The sequence below is a fragment of the Aotus nancymaae genome, unplaced genomic scaffold, assembly GCF_030222135.1.
Source record: "Aotus nancymaae isolate 86718 unplaced genomic scaffold, 86718_ANA_hifiasm-v0.15.2.pri h1tg000014l, whole genome shotgun sequence".
Lineage (NCBI taxonomy): Eukaryota > Metazoa > Chordata > Mammalia > Primates > Aotidae > Aotus > Aotus nancymaae.
In genome coordinates, this window is record NW_026988425.1 from 94,598,745 (window position 1) to 94,618,683 (window position 19,939).

General features: G+C 36.5%; 1 protein-coding gene across 1 annotated transcript in view; it reads right to left on the reverse strand.

Moving 5' to 3' along the window:
- The window catches only part of SLCO4C1 (solute carrier organic anion transporter family member 4C1), a 64,918-nt gene extending 45,580 nt beyond the window's left edge, over positions 1-19,338 (reverse strand). Inside the window, exons 1-2 of the mRNA XM_012459482.2 lie at positions 18,941-19,338; positions 14,917-15,180 (exon numbers count right to left, since the gene is read on the reverse strand). Of these exons, the coding sequence (XP_012314905.2) occupies positions 14,917-15,180; positions 18,941-19,295 (619 nt within the window). The 5' untranslated portion in view covers positions 19,296-19,338. The remainder of the gene's footprint in view (positions 1-14,916; positions 15,181-18,940) is intronic.
- Between the last annotated feature and the right edge of the window lie 601 nt (positions 19,339-19,939).

A 19,939-nucleotide genomic window follows, 5' to 3' on the forward strand; every position in this document is an offset into this window, starting at 1 on the left:
TTAGTTGAGAAACTATTTGAACCTAGAATTTCAACTTCTAATGAAAAATCAAACAATTTCTGATCAAATATAGTCAGCCCTCCATATCCACAGTTTCCACAACTGTGGATTCAACCAACCACAGATCAAAAATATTCAGGGAGGAAAAATAACAATACAGCAACAAAAGAAATACAAATAAAATATAGTATAATTATTTACATAGCATTTATACTGCATTAGGTATTAGATGCGATCTAGAGATAATTTAAAATATATAGGAGGATGTAGGTAGGTTGTATACAAATAACACACCATTTTATAGAAGGGACTTGAGCATGCACAGATTTTGGTATCCATGGGGGTCCTGGCACCAATCTCCCATGGATACTGTACTTTCGACATTAATTAAAAGGCAAGTGATTTGACAATACACCACAAGAGGAAGCTCCTATGTTGTTTATAAATTTAGAGGAACATTGCTGATAAAATTAAGGACTAGAACTTTACCTAATGAACAAAGAGATGGCCAGTCTTACCCACTAATATTAGCAGGGCTATGACAAAAGGACAAAAGAAAATCCACATACCATATGTCAAAATACTTAGAAGATAAATACCAAGCTCAGCCAAATGCTTAATCCCACTCAAAGACCCACAGCCGGCTGCTCTCCAGGCATCTGCCCTAAAGACCTAGAGGCTAAATGTACCTCTTTTCCCCTGGGCCTATCCTGCTACCGGGGGTAGCAGAGTGGACTCTACTGTGATGTGATTCTACTTCCCCAGCCACAGATTTGATAGGATTCCCAGAACATGCCTATCTATGCATCCTGGAGAGGGGAGTGAAAAAGTCTAGTTTTCAGGGAATCTAGTCTCCCCAATTACCTGCATCAGGTGCTTTGAGGTAGCTAACTGAAAAAACGCAATCTCTCTTTTACCTTTCCCAAGGGGTAGCTGTACTTTTCCTCCCTCAGCCTCACTCCTCATCTCCTAATCTCCTAACCACTTCTCTGAGGAAGCAGAAAGGGCTGCTGCTTTTGTTTATAGTTGACCACTCCCAAGTTTAAACAGCATCTTCTGGCCTGGAGAATTTAGCTTAATCCTACATTCCTCTCCTGTCATCTCTGTTCACTTACCCTGTTACCAATCTTTCAAAAACCCCTCTTATAAAACCTTGAGAAAACAAAGCAAAGTATCTTCAAGTTTCAATGTTTGTGATAATGTTGATCCCTCTGGCTCAGGGCAGGACCCTTCTTATCTGGGCCTCATGTCAGCTGGTGGTAGAAGACCCAAGAAGGCACCAAGAAAAATACTCCTCCTAAAGGTGATGAGAAACACTCTAAATTAAGATTTATATCTCTTGCCTGTAATAGGTGTCAGTAGGGACCTTCTGGGTTGCTGTGCTTCATAAAAACAGAGGGTAGGGTGAGAAGAGGTTGCACAAAGACTCTTACAGACAATTCAGTCCTCTTTATGGGAACTGAAAAGCCAAGAGTTTGTGTAACCAACCTGTGCAACCAACCTGCCTGGGATGCCAGATAAGTCACTCTCCTCCTATGGGAGCCTAACAGAGTCAATAAAGTGATTTTCAAAAGGAGCTACCACAGCATCTACAGAAAGATGTCATAAGAAAAAAAAAAAAGCAGCATAATTTTATTTAAGAAAAGATTAGGGCATTGACCACAAAAATATTTTCGTGAAGCAGATGAAAAGTGTGAACACATAATTCATCATGAAATGAGTTAATTATTTATATAAAGAAATGAAGGAGCAGAAAAGAAATGATGAAAGAAAGAGATCAAAGACATGCTGGGAGAAAAAAGTAAAAGGAAAAAATTAAAACCTCATAGAAATGAAGATACAATGGAAAGGAGCACATGGGTAAACTGAGAAAACACAGCTATGGGCATAAAGAACACAAACGAGCAAAGTGAGCAAGATCAATGATAAAAAAAAGAAGTGTTAATATAAGGAAGCCAAAGGTGAATATATGCACGTAGTCAAAGTACCTAAGAAAGAAAACTAAAATCGTAGAACAAAATACCGAAACATATAATTTAAGGAAATGTCACTGTAATTTAAAAATATGTATGTAAATCTCTATGGGTCAACCTGCATAACTGGAGGCCAGGGAACTATGACATGAATGGTCATCACCAGGACATAGCTTAGAGTAGACTGTGAAGAGAGACTCCAAGTTGCACACACACTTGCACTATTGAGAATCTTTGTAACGAACACCAGCAGTACACTGTATATCAAGTGTCACTAGCACTTCTAAATAATTTCAGAATGCACAGGCAAACAAAGGCTTTGTGTGCTTTGTATCTTCCTTCTTGGAGAATATAACAATGGAATGTACATATTTATATGTAATATGATAAAGAATGTTACCTTAAAAAATCATCTATCATGTATTCAAGTTAGATTTTTTCTTCATTAATGTCTAACATCTCCCAGAACCAGTGCTCTATAAATCACTTTCGAAAAAGAGTGGTTAGAAGTATAACAAAAGAAACAAACCATCCCTAGGTCATTAAAAATATTTAAATTTAGCCCTTATACAAACAGACTTAAATCCGAGAGGGTTACAGTGGCACACAGCCACTCCAAACCACACCAGTGGGGAGGACACCAGAAAAATACACACTTAGGACCTCTTTGTTCCCAACATGCAGATTCCTGTTAGCTAAACCCAACTACAATCCAGTGGGGAGAAAAGTGCCAGATTGACATAGCCTGTCAGGTTTTTCTACTAAAGCGCAAAGCAAAAGTGATAAATAATAAATATTGGCTCTGGAGGGACACAGAATATCCAACACAGCTCCCTCTCCTTTTTGTACCTTGCATCCACTTTTATCTTTGTCTGAACTTAAAAATCTATGTATGTCCCATAGAAGAAACCCACAAAAAGCTGTCAGCAAAATTTCTATCAGCATTTTGCTCTCAGTAAAATGTCGTCATGAGGTAACATCCATTAAGTTATTCTCCCACCTGAAAGCAACACTGAAGTGTTAGCGGCAGCAGTGGTCTGCATCCAGCGTGGCAGAGGAAAACAAGAGCAGGGCAGCAATTAACCAGCTCTGTAATTCTCTTTCTATAGTTGGTCAGACAGCCTGAGTGATAAGCATCACTTCCTTCTCTCATCCAGTTCTTGTTCCCTTTGCCACTGCTTAACTGGTCTGGTACTGTACAGTCTTTTAAAAGTCTCCAGCTGTTCTTTCTCTATTGAGTTACTGAAGTTTTCTTTTAACAAGTACTGTTGGGTATGGGAGTATTAAAAGGCACTCAAGTCAATCTTGCAGTCCAAAAATGCACTGTTCCTTGCAACTGAAAAAGAACAACTCAATTTTCCCTCGGTAACTAGGATCCATTAGCACTACCAATTTAGTGAACTTCTCTCCCTGTTGAATATTTACTATGAGGAGATCAAAAAAGATTAGGGAACAATTATAGTTAAGCTTTGAATTTAAGGAAATAATGACTGCCTTGATGGAAACTTGCATCCCTTGGGCACTAGAATTCAACAAGGGAGGAAGTAAGAATTTCATTAACTGGATTATTAGATACAGTAGTGAAAAGCACCAATCCAATGCTCCTCCTTAGTTCCCAGACAGTACCCAACAGACATTGTGGTGAGTTTCCTGGGTTTTATTTTTGTTTAATCTATCCCAGATTTGCAGCTGAATAAGCTAGCAACCCTCAAATGCCAAAGGCTGCAGACGGGAAACAAAAAGGCCACAAGAAAATTCTCATCATTCTAGCCAAAAGATTAAGTAAGAAGCAGCTTGGCAAGGCAGAAAAATTAGTAACCATGCTACTCTAGTCAAATACCACAGAGAAAACCTGCAGTCTCACCCACACTCACCCCTGCAATATAGAACGGTGCAACAAGGTGCCCAATTCCCCCTTCCAGGGTGTTGTCAGAGAAGGTAGTCTGGGTTTCCAGCTCTGTGGAAACCCAGAAGCACCACTCTCCCTCTCTGCTAGTACAAGAGGAGGCCTAGTGAAGAGTCAGAACTTTAGTCCACTTAGAATTAGGTCATATCTCTCCTCTGTGGTGTCAGTAGAACAGTAACAAGTCACTTCTACCCATCCCAGAGAAAGTGATATCAGTGGAGTTCTAGTGAAGATCCAGGACTGCCACCACCACCCAACAATAACAAAGAGGCTGTCTTCTTCCCAGGTGTCAATTGAGGCCAAGAGGTGAACTTGGACTTCAATGCCACCTGGCAAACAAGACAACACCCACCCCTACCTCAAAGCCATCAGAGCAACATCAAGTAGTTAAGACAGAAGGTTTAAATAAGAAGCAAGAGTCTAATAATATACCAAGACTATACTTATGTACATATGCAATATCTAGAAAACAACACTTTTTAAAAAAGATACACCAAAAAATACACTCAAAACACTATAGATTAATAAAAATGGAATTCTAAAAATGTTCAAGCAACCCACATTCAGAAAAGCAGGAAGCAGATAATAGAGAAACAAAAACAGAACACAAAACTAAATATTAAAAGTACAGGTTTAAACTTTAACATACTAGTATTTGTATTACATGTAAATGGTCTGAATATTACAATTAAAGGATATTGACAGAGTGAATAAAACAAACAACCCCACTATGTGCCATTTACAAGAAACTCACTTCAAATGCAATAATGTGGGCAGGCTGAAATTTAAAGATTGGGGGAAAAAAATCATCCAAGCATTAATCAAAATAATGTAGGAATAGCCATATTAATATCAGTTGAAACTGACTTTAGAGCAAAAACAATTACTTGACACAGAGAGACATTACATAATGAAAAAATAGTCCATTTACCGACATAGTAACACACATTCACCAACACAGAGCTGTAAAACATGAAGCAGAAATTTAAAGAATGAAAAGAGGAACAGATTAAACCCACAATTACAATTAAAGATTTCAAAACCCCTCTCTGAGCAACTGATAGAACAGAAAATTAGCAAGGACATAAACTAACTTAACCACATCTACCAACAGGATCTAACCAACATTTTCTAAACACGCTGGAAACACTAGCAGAATACATTTTCTTTCCCACTGCCCAGCAAACATATGCCAAGATAGACCACATCCTGCACCATAAACATGAATAAATTTTTAAAAATTCAAATCCTACATAATATGTTTTCTGACTAAAATTGAATCAAACTAAACATTATTAATAAAATGATAACAAGAACATCTCCAAATATTGGAAAGTAAACAACATGCTTTCACACTTCCAAATAATCTATGGGTCAAAAAGGAAGTCTCTAAGGAGATTTTAAAAATACACTAAATTAAGTAAAAATGAAAACACAAAAATTAAAAAAAAAAAGTTGGAGGGAGGTAGGGAAAAAATTAAAAATAAAAAAAGAAAGCACAATATATAACAATTGTGAAATACAACTCAAGTAGACCTGAAAGAAAATGTTATAGCACTAAAATGCATATATAAAAAAATAAAATAAAATTAATAATCTAAGCTCCCATGTCAGCCACCTAAAGAAAAATAATAATAAAATGTGTTTAAAACAAGCAGAAGGAAGTAAATAAAGAGCAGAAATCAATAAATTGGAAAACAGAAAACTATAGAGATAAATCAATGAAACTAAAAGTTCATATTTTGAAAAGATGAATTTAATTGGCTTCATCTAGCAGGCTGACAAAGAATAAGAAAAAGTAGACAAATACTATCAATACCAGGAATCAAGCAAAGGATTTCATGACAGATCCAGCAGACAAAGAAAACATACTAAATAAATACTAGGAACAGCTACTCCATACACATAAATTTGAAAACTTTACATGAAAAGGAGCAATTCCATAAAAAGCATACATTATATCTATTCACCCAAAGTGAAGTATTAGGTTGGTGCAAAAGAAATTGCAGTTTTTGCCATTAAAAGTAATGACAAAAATCACAATTACTTTTGCACCAACCTACTAGATTTGAATCACTATTAAAGATAACTATTAAGAACGCTGACTTTTTAACTGAGAAACTCCCCAAACAGAAATCTATAGGCCCAAGTAGTTTCACTTGGAGAATTCTAACAAATATATAATGAAAAATTAAAATCAATTCCAGAAAATAGTAGAGGAGCAGCATTTCTCAATTTATTGTATGAAGTTTGTAATCCCTTAAAATTCACAAAAACTACAAAGCCAAATAGAGACAGTACAAAAAAGAAAATGAAAACTAATATAAGAGTACAGACACAAAAGTGCTTAACAAAATAGTACCAAACAGAATTCACAAACCTATCAAAAGAATTGTACATCATTGCCAGGTGAGGTTTATTCTCGAATGCAAGGCTGGCATCAAAAAAACAAAATAAATAAAAAAAGTTACCTACCATATTAACTGACTGAAGAAGAAAAATCACATGATCAGAAATCACATGAACAATGATACAGAACAAGTATTTGACAACATTCAACAATGATTCCTGATTTAAAATTCTCAGAAAAAGAGGAATAAAGTAGAACTTTCCAACTTGATAAAGAGTATTTATGAAAACATGCAGCAGTAGTAAAAGACTGAAAGCTTTTTTCCCTAAAATAGGGAAGAAAGTAAGAACATCCATCCACTCTCACCACTCTTACTCAAAACAGAACTGGAAGTTCTAACCAGTGCAATAAAGCAAAAAAAAAAAAAAGAAAAAAGAAAATTAATGCCATACAGAAGATAAAGGAAGTAATAAAACTGTTTCTATTTGCAGCAGACATGATTGTCTACCTAGAAAACACCAAGGAATCCACAAAATATGTCAAGAACCAAGTAGTTCAATAAGTTCACAGAATACACAATGAAACATACAAAAATCTATTGTATTTCCATATATTGGCAATGAACATATGGAAACTGAAATTTAAAATACAGTACTATTTACAATCGCTCAAAAAAAAAAAGCAAAACGAAATACTTAGATGTTAATCTAGCAAAACATGTACATAACTTGTATGCTAAAAATACAAAATACTGATTTTAAAAAAATCTAAATAAATGGAGTATAAATCCATACATATTCATGAATTGGAAGATCCAACATACTAACTATAGCAATTCAATCCCAATTAATATGCAGCTTGTATTAGTTCATTTTCACACTGCTGTAAAGATACTACCTGAAACTGGGTAATTTATAAAGAAAAAAGACTTAATTGACTCACAGTTCCAAATGGCTAAGAAGGCCTCGGGAAACTTACAATCATGCCAGAATGGGAAGCAGGTACATCTTATATGGTGGCAGGTGAGACAGCATGTGAAGGACGAACTGTCAAACACTTATACAACCATCAGCTCTCATGAGAACTCACTCACTATTAGGAGAACAGCATCGGGGAAACCACCCCCATGATCAAATAACCTCCCACCAGGTCCCTCCCTTGACGTGTGGGGATTATGGGGATCACAATTTGAGATGAGATTTGAGTGGGGACACAAAACCAAACCATATCACAGGTTTAATACAATTACCATCAAAATCCTGTTATTTTGTAGATATAGACAAGATTATTCTAAAATTTGTATGAAAATGTAAAGGAAGGAGGAGAACCAATATGGAAAGATAACAACGAAGCGAGAGGAAGGTCTATAGGATTTCAAGACTTATATAATACTCAAGAATGTGATATTGGTGGAGAGACACATAGATCAATGGAAAAAAGTAGAGATCCCAGAAATATAGATAGACAAATATGCCCAACTGATTTTGAAAAAGCTATAAAAGCAATTCGGTGGTCAAAGAATAGAATTTTCAAATGGTGCTAGAGCAATTGCACATTTATAGACAAAAAATGAACTTTGATCTAAACCTCACATCTTTTATAGAAATTAACTCAAAATATATCGAAGATTTAAATGTAAAATAGAAAACTATAAACCTTTTTTAGAAAATAGAAGAAAATCTTAGGGATCGGAGCTAGGCAAAGTGTTTGTAGTCTAGACAATAAAAGCATAATCTATAAAAAGAAAAATTGATAAGTTAGACTTTATTAAAATTGAAAACTTTCACTCTGTGAAAGACCCTGTTAAGAAGATAAAAAGACATGTTAAAGAATGGGTGAAAATATTTTCAAACTAGCTTGTTAAGTTCTAGTACTTAGAAGACAAATAGCACTCAGAACTCAACAGTAAAGAAACAAAAATCCGAAGACATGAAAAGACATTTCACCAAGGATGATACACAGATAGCAAATTCGCACAAGCAAAGACGTTCAGTGTCATCAGCTATTAGAGAAATACAAATTAAAATACGATGAGATTTTACTGTACACCTATTAGAATGGCTACACCAAATGCTGGCAAGGATTCAAATAAAGAGTCACTCAATAATGCTGATGGGAGTATAAAGTGATACAGTGAATTTGGAAAACAATTTGGCAGTTTCTCAAAAAACTAAATGTAGAATTTTCATATGGCCCAGCAGTTTTACTCCTGGGCATCTAGTCCAGAAAAATGAAAATTATGTTCACACAAAAATCTACATACTAATACTTGTAGCTTTATTTGTAATAACCAAAATCTGGAAACAAACCAGATGTTCTTTAATAGGCAAGTGATTAAACAAATTATGGTACATCCATACCATGGATTACTAATTAGCAGTAGAAAGAACAGAACAACTGATATATACAGTAACCTGATGAATATTCAGAAAATTACTCAGACTAAAAAAAGTCAATCCCAAAATCTTATATACTGATATTACTGAATTATAGTAAAACCTTTAACCATAAAAATGTTTATCATGAATTAATTTATAATTTAAAAAATCTTTTTATATGTAAAAATCCTGTTCTATGAGAATGTTTAAAATGTAAAACAGAATGCTATGCAAGAATAAAAATGCTCACAGGTTGAAATATATTTTATTGACTTTATTAAAAAATAGGCACAGAAAAACAGTAAGACAGTTCCAGAGTTGTGTTCCTTGAGAAAAGAATAACAGTGAATTGGATTTTTTCTCTTTCCACTTTGTAGTATTACCCTGGGATTACAGGCACCCGCCACCACGCCTGGCTAACTTTTGTATTTTTTAGTAGAGAGAAGATTTCACCACGTTAGCCAGGCTGGTCTCAAACTCTTGGCCTCAAGTGATACTTCTGCCTCGGCTTCCCAAAGTGCTGGGATTACAGGTGTGAGCCACGTTGCCCAGCTCAGGGTAATTCATATTATCTAGGAAGTATGGGAAAGACTGAAAATTCTCTGCTAGAAAAAATTGTGATAGTTTCATCTAGCATTGACTACTGCTAAAAGGTAGCTCTAGGCCTTTTACTGTATATATTGAATTTAAATTGGAATCATTTGTTTTATTAAACCATTGTAACTTCTAACCTAAATCACCTCTCCTCATTATTTCTTCATTCATTTCAGTTACAAAGAAGCAAAATGTAAGAAAAATAAGTGATTTCCATAAAGGAAAAAATATCAAAAAAGGAAAAATACTCGAAAGCCAAGCAAAATTAAAGCTTCCTGTATTGAACTTGCGGTTGAAAAGCTCTAAGATTCTTTGTCCTAGGTCTTCTCAAATCTAGGCAAGCATTCCATTAAAGAAAAAAAAGTATTCTAAGAATAAAAGATAAAATAATAACTAGAAATAAAGTCCACTTTGAGTCCTACTCTAATCATTTTCCTACACAGCTTCTGTAAGTAGTTACCAAGCATAACCAAAGTCCTTTGATGAAGCATTCTCTCTGAAATGCCAATCAAAAAAAAATAAAAAAACCTTAGAAATTTAGTGCTACAGCTAATGTGAATTTCTGTCATTGACGGTTTTTTTGAGGGAAAGGGGATAGAAAAGAAAAACAAAGAAATGGTGTAATGTAGGAAAAATTATCCAATTATTGGTCAATAAATAAAAAGAGCTTTACTGGATTTAGTAACTACTTTTCTACAGTTCCTCAGTATTTAATAATGACCTCTCTCCCAAAGTCTCAAAGAGACATAAAGATTATTTTGCTTGGTAAATTAAAATAATATTCATCTAAAAGAAATTAAAATTGCTTAGATTAAAAAAAGTTATGTGGTAAAGATTTATTTATTGCATTTTAAATATTTTAAAGTCATATTGCAGTATGCTGTGTCATATTAATATTATGTCAAAGTCAGTCAAAAATGAATGTCAAATATGACTCATTTGAAAGTGTTTTGACACTATTCTACTTTCAGGTTAACTTGTACAAAAAAAATAGCCCTTAATAATATGTATTTGTTCCTCTTAATTTTAATACTACCTCTTTTTTTTAACCTAATAACAACCACAACTTCCCTTTGATCATCTCCAAAGTTAATCACCTCGAATGCATAAGTGTTTCTAAAAGCTTCCCTTAAAAGAAACTTTCTCTCCAACCTACTTAAATGTATCGTTTACAACACAATAGAAAATCCAAGCTGTTTCAAAATATACCTTCCTAACTTTTGCTCTTAACGTTCTTTTGTGTTATTCTCACACCTGTAGAAATTATATGTGCTTATCATATTGTATGTTTTGTTTTCTTCTATTTACTAACTATATTACATTACTTTAGTCTCCTCTTATAGAGATTATACCAACCAAAGTGAGCCTCGACTTTGGTTTCCCTCAAGTTCAAAACACAAGAACAACAGAAAAAGTACACAAGGGTATGTTAATTTTCTCACTGTCCATTTTAAATTAAATTACATGTGTAATTTCAAATAAAATGATTTATTAATATTATGCTCTATGTTTTGTTAAGTTACTTAAGAAGACTATATATCCTCTTGCCTCTAATTAATTTACAGGAAGCTTTCAACTAATCTGTTTTCCTTTTCCAGTTTCCTTTTCATAAGTTTTCTTTTCTACTCTCCTTAAAGTTTCACAAATAATTCAGATTTTTCATTAAAGATTCCTATACTTGCAAAAGTAGATTAATACAAACCATTGTACCTAACTACTAGAAATAGGGGAAGAAATGGTTTAAATTCATTAAAAAAAAAAATTCAATATAGTCATAACTTAGTATGAGTCATAAGCGTACAAATTTGAAAAACAGTAAAGAAACCATAAAAATTAGGATTAGTTTTAGCTGTTGTTGACCGTCTATGAAATCACTTCGCTTCTTTCCGGAAGGCTTACATTATAAAAATAAGGGATTTATCATTTTTAACATCCCTTCCATTTCTAAATGTCTGGATTCCCTAAAACGTATAACGTAATTTCAATCCTGAATTCTGTGTCTGTCATATTATTATAAACACCTATGCACACCACAAGAAAAACTTACACGGGAAAAAAATGCAAAAATTCAACACAACAGTGATACATTTTCATTTACCAGCAATGGGAGAGTAACTAATATATCCCTTCCTGAAAGTCAGTGTGACATTATCTACCAAAAACTAGAATAAGGAAGCCCTTCAAATCCAATATTTGCAACTCTAGGAATCAAACCAAATGAAGGACTTGCACATTTATGTAAACACATATGTTTGAGGATATACACTGCAACACTGGATATATAATATGCGATTCATACTTAAAAACTCCAAACCCCAATTCTTAATTTCCACTCCAATTCTATTCTGCCTAGTCTTCCACCTTCTAGTAAAAATGGCCCCAGCTGGTCAAGCAAAATACCAGAGTCCTTCATTCCTCCTTTGCAATAAATCCAACAGAGTCCTATTTCTTTTTCCTCTAAAACACACTGAGAATCAGTCATCTTCTGGATCTCTACTGCTACCACCCCAGTTTCAGCCACATTTATCTCTCAACTGGACTACAATACAAATTTCCAGAGTGATTGCTTCCCATTTACTCTTGTCTCTCAAACTCCAGTAAGATCATGCACTTTCCCGTGTAAAACTCTTCCACAACTGTGCACTGCACTTCAAGCAAAATCTAAATGCCTCCCTGGTGCCTACGTGCCTCTCCAAAACAGCCTCTCTTGCTTTGATGATGCTGGCCAAAATTGACAATTCCTAAAACCTACCAAGCCCTCCTCTGCTCTAAGGCCCTTAATCATATTTTTCTACAGCCTGGAAAGCATCTTTCAAGGTTAGCTCTTCTTTATTCAGATATTATCACTGTAGTCTTTCCTGGCCCACATATTAACCCTTTGACACAGTATTATTTCATACTATTTGCCCCTTTAGCCACTCACCTCAATTTTCACTTACTTTGCTCATTTGTTTACTAATTGCATATTTCTTCCCACTAATACGTAAAATCCACATGACATGGAACTGTTTTACTGGTATTATCTCAACATATCAATCAATATATGTTGTATAAATGGCAGAATAACATAAGGGCAAGCTGAGTTTTTGCTTTCATTTGCCACATACAAGTTATTATTTAAATTATGAATCAATAAAAGTAAATCTAAGTAAAAATCTTAGATTAGCCAATTCCTCTATCTAACCTACTTCAATAATCTTCTAAAGTAATGAAAAATGTCAATTAGCTCAACAAGAACTTGGTGAAACCTGCACAATACATACTAAAGTACTAAAAGTTTACAATCGCTTCAACGATCTTGGCTGTGTCTCTGGTCACATACAAACACTTTAATTTGTGGCAATTTTCCTTTAAGAAAATAAGTTCTTTAGAATGGCCATAACTCCAAGTATAAATGACAAGAGATGAAGTTGAGAAGATTGTGGAAGACAGATCAGGCTTTGTACTGGAAGAAGTATTTATGTTTCAGTTTAGAGAGTCATAGTATTCTGAGCAAGGTTTGTGTACTTGAGAACAAGAAAGGTATCTGAGCAACTGAAAGGTGAGTGAGGACCTAGATACAGCACAAAGATTACCACCTAAATGCTATAAACCAGTAACCATCATAGAATCAGTATCATGTTTTCTTGTGTGGCAGATTAAAATTTAGGTATTCCCTTACTGTTTAGATTTCAATAGTGTTATCCTAAAGCCTACGCTGCAATATGTGGCTTGTTCCTAAAACTACTCCCAGTGAAATTATCTCAAGTTGCCTTGTGCGTCTTGTCCAATCTCGGATCATGTGCTAGAATCTATGTAAGTGGTTTTGCTGCTGATAACATATTCTTCCTATCTTATTCATTCCAAACTCTACCACATTTTAAAAATACTCTCCATTCATCCACTTACATATTCTATTTTTACTTCCAAAATGAAGTCTACTTACCAAGTAAGTGCACTTCTAAAACTATGCTACATAATATGTACTTTATTATTGACAATATTTTCCTGTTTGTTATCATTTTAGAATTGGAAAATTGATCTTGGGAAAGATTAATACTTTAATATTGTCTTAGTCCATTTTTGTTGCTAAAAAGGAACATCTGAGGCACTTATAAAGAAAATAAATTAATTTGGCTCACAGTTCTACCGGCTGTACAAGAACGCAATGCCAGCACCTGCTTCTAGTGAGGGTGTCCAGGTGCTTCCACTCAGAGCAGAATGCAGAGGGTAGCCAGCCAGAGATCACAGAGATCACATGGGGAGAGAGGAAGCAAGAGAGCTATAGGGGAGGGGCTGGAATCATTTTTTTATTTGTAGAAAGTCTCACTATATTGCCCAGGCTGGTCTCAAACCCCTGAGCTCAAGGGATTCTTCCGCCTCAGGCTTCCGAAGTGCTGTGATTATAGGCATGAGCCCCCACACCTAGCTCCAACTCTCTTTAACAAACAGTTTTCTTGGGAACAGAGTGAGAATTCACTGACCCCCATCCCCAGGGCATTAATGTATTCATGAGCAATCCACCCCCATGACCCAAATATCTCCCTCCAACACTAGGATCAATGTTTAGGGGGACAAACATCCACACTATAGCAAATATTAATTTTCAATATTAACACACAAATCTAACAATCTTAACTTTTTAAAAATAATACCTATAGCATTACAGGCTCCAATTCTCCTTTTATTTTCAGGGGTTAAGTAAGTGAATAAAGCTTCTGAATTGGTAACCATCTGAATTTATTCCTAATTATTTCAATATTTGCTATTAGAATTCCCAGAAAGGACATAAAAATATTAAGGCCTACTTTCATTAGTCCACTCTTCTGGCTATACTACATTTATTTTTTTATTAAAAATGCTATTTTGGAAAAAAAATATATCATCAAATTTCCTTTTTGAGCCTTTAATAATATATTTCTCCATCTAACTAGAGCAACCTATACTGTAGGTTGCTCTAAAGTTCTGTGCTTCTTATCTAAGTCCAAAGGTAGAGCTGGTTTCATTTCTTAGAGTAAGTTCCACTTTTCTAAATGTCACCTCTATCTCAGATCAGGAATCAACACGTCCAGGGTGCAGAGCTGTAAACACATCAAATGTAAGTACAAGAACTCCATGTTTGGATCCCCTTCCACGAACACTCCCTTCGTGGAGGCCATCTTTCTCTCTCCTGGATTTTCCCTCTGGAGTCTCCTTCCTCCTAAACTCCATCTCTCTCTATTCCCTTCCACTCAGTGTGGAAGCTCCTTTCCTCTCCTGGATTCCAGCTTTCTGGATTCTCTCACTTAGTGTGAGAGTTAGCTGTTTCTTTCTCTCTCCTTCTCCTGTTCTTTTTTTCTCTCTCTCTCTAAATAAACCACTTTCTACAAAATAAATAAATAAATAAATAAATAAATAAATAAAAGTACAAAGGGAAAAACTAAAGATCTCAGAATTCCAATGAGGTCACAACCTGCAAAGGAAAACAAGTCATCTCTTTTTGAGGAGGACCGTGTATAACATGGAGAATAAGAATCAGAGGCTTAAAAACTTGGAGAACCACTGAAACAATGAATAATATACAGTCTCTCTAATCTCCTATCTCACATGGTTCACACAATGAACAAAGCAGTGAACAGTGAAAGAGATGTAAACCCTTACCATACTGTATAAGTGAATTGCAATATAAAGTTAATGACCTAGTTTTTTATCCACATCTTTAGATTAAAGCAAACATTAACACAAATAGAAACTTACCTTCAAAAAGAGACCCTAGTTGATATTCTCCACTGAAAAATTGTGGTAATGAGAATACAAGTGCTCCCAGTCCTATCATAAAGGCTGAAAATGCAAGCCATCTCGGCTTGTGTCCTCTTTCACCGAAGAATGATACAAATAAAGACAACAAACAGAATGAAATATCGTAGCTTGATGAAATCAGGCCAGTCAGGGAACTCTTCATTTCATAACGCTTCTCAATAGTGGAAATGCTAATATTTACTAGGCCATTAACTACCATGCCTAAAAAAGAGAAAAATGTATGCACATCATTAAAATTTTACCATATGATTTAAGATTATTAACACAAGGGAGTAGAGTTTGGTTATTTGCTTCTTTTGGTTTTTTTTAAATGTACCAGTATTTAAAGTCGTAAAGTTTCAAAGTTAGGCAACCTAAAAATCAGTTTGCTTTTTAAATTCTACACTTGTGAATTTTCAGGTGTCCAACAAAACTCATGCTTGCTACATACTAAATTATAGTTAACTAGCCTTTATTCATTTTTCTTTAAATGACAAAGTCAGACTGGTAAAGTCCCATGAAGCCATTTTGCTAGAGTTTCCAGGTATTAATAAGTCATACTCCCATGGACCTCAATCAGAAGACTACAAAAGACACAAGAGCACTAATAGGTCATTACTGTTAGACTCAATTGCTTCCCAAATTACTCAATCCTTAAACATACTCATCTATGACAAGAGATAACTTTGACTATTACTTTATCTCCTTCCTCCTTTCCCCTATCCCCCCAAAAAGAGACAAGCTTGATTTAGTCTTAGGAAGGAGAAAGTGAGCAAACCCCTACTTTTTTCCTAACATTTTTACAGATATTAAAGTTACCATGTGAAAGATTTTAGAGCAAAAGTAAACATAAGTCTTTCAACCACTTGCATTCTAAATCATATGCAAAGTAAAAGAAAAAACCATATACTTATTATAACTATAGTGAAGGAATAGAATGTAAACAAGGTAAGACTGAAAATCTGAAAATTTTGACTTACTTAAAAATGTCCTGTCCAGATACAAATCAAACTTACAAAGGTTTAAACATTACTATAAATTGAAAATTCAGAAACTCTGATTGTATTAACTAGAGATTCCTTTACTTAGCTATAATAAACTGCTTTTATTCATTAACAGTACAGATTAAACTTGCAAGAGTTTAAACATTACTATAAATTGAAAATAAAAAACATCTGATTGAATTAACTAGATACTCCTTTTATTTAGGTATGATAAATTGTTTTCATTCAATAACATAATGAGTATACACATACAAGTCATGATCTCCACAAATCTCTTTAAATTTTGATTTATCAAGACCATAGCTGAAAATATATTTCAAAAAAAAAAAAAATAAATCCAACAAGTTTAACAAGTTTCAAAACTCTTAACATAATTTTTACTTTTATAACAGCTTAATAAGACTATAAGCCAATTTACAATTCCTGGGATTTCAAAATAATGTGCCTAAAGTACCTGGGGATGACATTTTTATAAGTTATCTAAAATTTTCCCCATTCAATAAAATCAACTTTTCTAACACCTACCATACTGATTTAAAAAAAGTTATTAGAAAGCGTTTTTATGGTAAAACTTCTCTTTGAAAAAAAATTTGTAATCTCCTCTGGAAGTGTAGCACATTAATCCAATGACTCTTAAAGTGGATTCTATGCTATACAGGTTCCAAGAACACTACTTAAAACAAAACAAAACAAAAAATCAAGAAACACTGAATATTACCTCTCTCTATTGTAAATGAATGGCAATAGGAAGTACATTAGAAAATTAATATTAGAGACCTCCTGTTTGTCTTTGAGAAATGCTGAGTTAAACAAATTCATTTGACAAATTTTGCTTCTCTTTCCAATTAAACGTATATTTAAATATACCATGGAAATGACCTTCTTAAGGATCACCTTTGAGAAACATGGCAATAAAGTTTTCAACCATTCAAACTTCAGTTGAAACATAAACTAATAATCTATTGGGTCACACTTTTTATTATTATTATTTTATTTTATTTTATTTTAGACCTTGTTTCACCCTGTCACCCAGGTTGGAGTGCAGTGGCGCCATCTCGGCTCACTGAAACCTCTACCTCCCGGGTTTGAGTGATTCTGGTACCTCAGCCTCCTAAGTGGCCGGAACTACATGTGCGCAGTGTTTTGTCTTGTTTTGTTTTCTGTTTGAGACAGCGTTTCGCTCTTGTTGTCCGGGCTGGAGTGCAATGGCACGATCTGGGCTCACTGCAACCTCCGCCTCCCGGGTTCAAGCGATTCTCCTACCTCAGCCCCAGAAGTAGCTGGAATTACAGGCATGTGCCACCACGCCCAGCTAATTTTTGCATTTTTAGTAGAGATGGAGTTTCGCCCTGTTGGCTAGACTGGTCTGAAACTCCTGACCTCGGGCGATCCGCCCGCTTTGGCCTCCCAAAGTGCTGGGATTACAGGCGTGTGCCACCACGCCCGGCCTAGTTGGTCACTTTTATCTCTGATTAAGCTTCTTAAATTGGGGACCTCTGGGTAGATGCTGCTCCAGACGAAACGTGACACAATTTTCTAGAAGTGACAATTATATTTGACAACAATTTTAAGCAGTATTTTATATTAAATATAAAATTATATATTCTGGAATAATATTGAAATTTCAGAGGAATTTTAAGATACACAAAAGATATGACTTTTTTTTTTTACTTGTATCCAACTTTTTTACCTTTGCATTCCTTTGACACTGAGATGCTTCACATTCACCAATTTCGGAAAAGTATGATCAAGGCATTAATGGAGGGGAACTTTGGTGGGGACAAGAAAAGTGGACAGGGAAACAATTCTTCAACAGAAATCTACCTTCAGTAGAAGAGCTGCAGCTGACTTGCAATCAACAAATGGTTACTTAGCATCTAATGTGCAAAGCAAGGGGCCCAGGGTTCCTTAAGAGGAAGAATAAGAACAAGAAGTATACTTACGCTTTTAACTTAGTTTTCTATTAACTTAAAAAATGAGCTATTTCCAGCCCTCTACAAAAATATTTCTAAGGTTGTATTTCTTCCAATTAATCCTTGACTGATTATACAGAAAATATTCTCAGACTATGACTCAAGTGACCAAAAAATACCTACGTGCCAATTCAACTAAGCTTCGGCCGGTCAAAGTGACCTCAGGATAACTTCCTATTTTCTTTCAACCTCTATATTAAACACATCATAGCAGCTTTAACCTTCTCTGTGCTTTCTTTCAAGGGAGCTGTTCTCCCTCGGGGATATAACTCCTCCAAACTCAGCTTAGATTGTAAAGCCCTGAGGGTATAAATCTGAACTTAATCTGTAACTCCCAAGAGAACCTAAAAGAGATCCTAGAACAAAACATACTGGATAACTATCGTAACACAATGAAGATTAAGGCTCCCCTTCAACAACGTCGGGAGCCTTGGCTAATTTACTCAGTGGGCTGCTCTGGTGCCCACATACTCTCAAACTAAATAATACACTGACAAAAGATGAATGTCTGTATCTAATTTATACACTAGATTTTGCATAGCTTTCTCCTTTGCAAGGCATACCACTCTCACCTGCAAGTGTATTACTCCTTCCCCTGAGGCAACGAAACAAATGTAAAAGTAAAATCCCTTTAAAGAGGGGCTTGGTAAATTGCTGTCTATGTAAAATAAACTCCCCCAGGGTACACCTTTCCCAAAGGAAGCTTCTTGTAATCTTCCCCGGAGGTACTGAATCCGCTAAACAGATAACACACAAAAGAGAAAAAGGCTTGTATAGCAAGTTTGAACGGTAGGGATAAAGGAGAAGCTGAACTGTGGAAGGCTGGCTGGGCGGGTAGGTTGACGTTCGTGAGAACGCACGCAAGTTCCAAACCCGGGGCCACCTTGCAGGGCGCGTCCACCGCCCCGCGGACCCCGCGCACCTGCCCTCTCCCCCGTCCGGCTCGCCGTGCCCACCTAGCTCTCCGCTGGACCAACGTCCCCTCGAGCGGGCGCTAGACTTTACCTTGTGTGACGGCCAAGAGGCAGTAGTGAAGCAGAAAGCCTTGAGGCGTGTTGCAGCGCTGGAGACACTGGGGGTGCAAGTTCCTCCACCCGCAAGGCCCCTCCTCAAACTCGGACAGCGACAGTGACCGGGGCTGCTCTTCGGAGGCATTGGGAGGCGCTGAAGGCAGAGGTGGCTCCATTGACTTCTGGGGCCCCTGGGGCTTCTGAAGCTCCTGTGGCTGCGAATTCTCTCTCTGGGGGTCGGAGGAGAAGGCAGAGACCTCGATCTGGGAGGGCGACGCAGACGAGCGGCGCAGGATGTCTGGGCTGGAGGGGACGAAAGCCAAGTTCTCAATACCTTTGGCGCTCTTCATGTCTGGATGGATTCTCCCGACTCCGGCGCTTCAGAGCAGCAAAGAGCCAGGTCCCTCTGTGGCTCCTCCCACCGGCAGGTGACAGCGCCCCCGTGCGGGGAGCGTGCTTGTTCCCGGCCCTCCAGTCTCCTACTCCAGCTCGTGGCCGCGTGGAGCCCAAAGCGCGGAGCCCGGGCGTCAGCGCCACAGGATGTGGCTTTGACGCTCAGCTGTGTCTCACCTGTTGCCGCAGGTGCCAACCGGAAGGCGCGGTGTGGGCGTGCCACCCGGCCGCTGCCCCGTGGAGGGGGCGAGAGTTCTCAGCTCACCGCCGTCCACCGAAGTCCGCCTCTGCCCGAGCTCGGGCGGTTCTGACCTGAGCCTCCAGCCCCAGCGCGCTTCCCTGAAGCCCAGGAGCTGGTAACACACAGAGATTGTGGGAGTCTCTTTCCAAAAGCTCCCCCTGGGTGCTGGCGTGAAACCTGTAAACACAGTTGCATCAGAAGATTGTTCAAGAAAATGTCTTGCGTTTTTCTTCCTTTCCTGCTTTCCAAACCAGGCTAAGCTTGGACTCCAAGATTCAAGATGTTGGAGGTATACTTTGGATTCATGAGCATCTTGATAAGACTTTTTGTCTGTCATCCTGTTACTGGTAGAAGATGTCC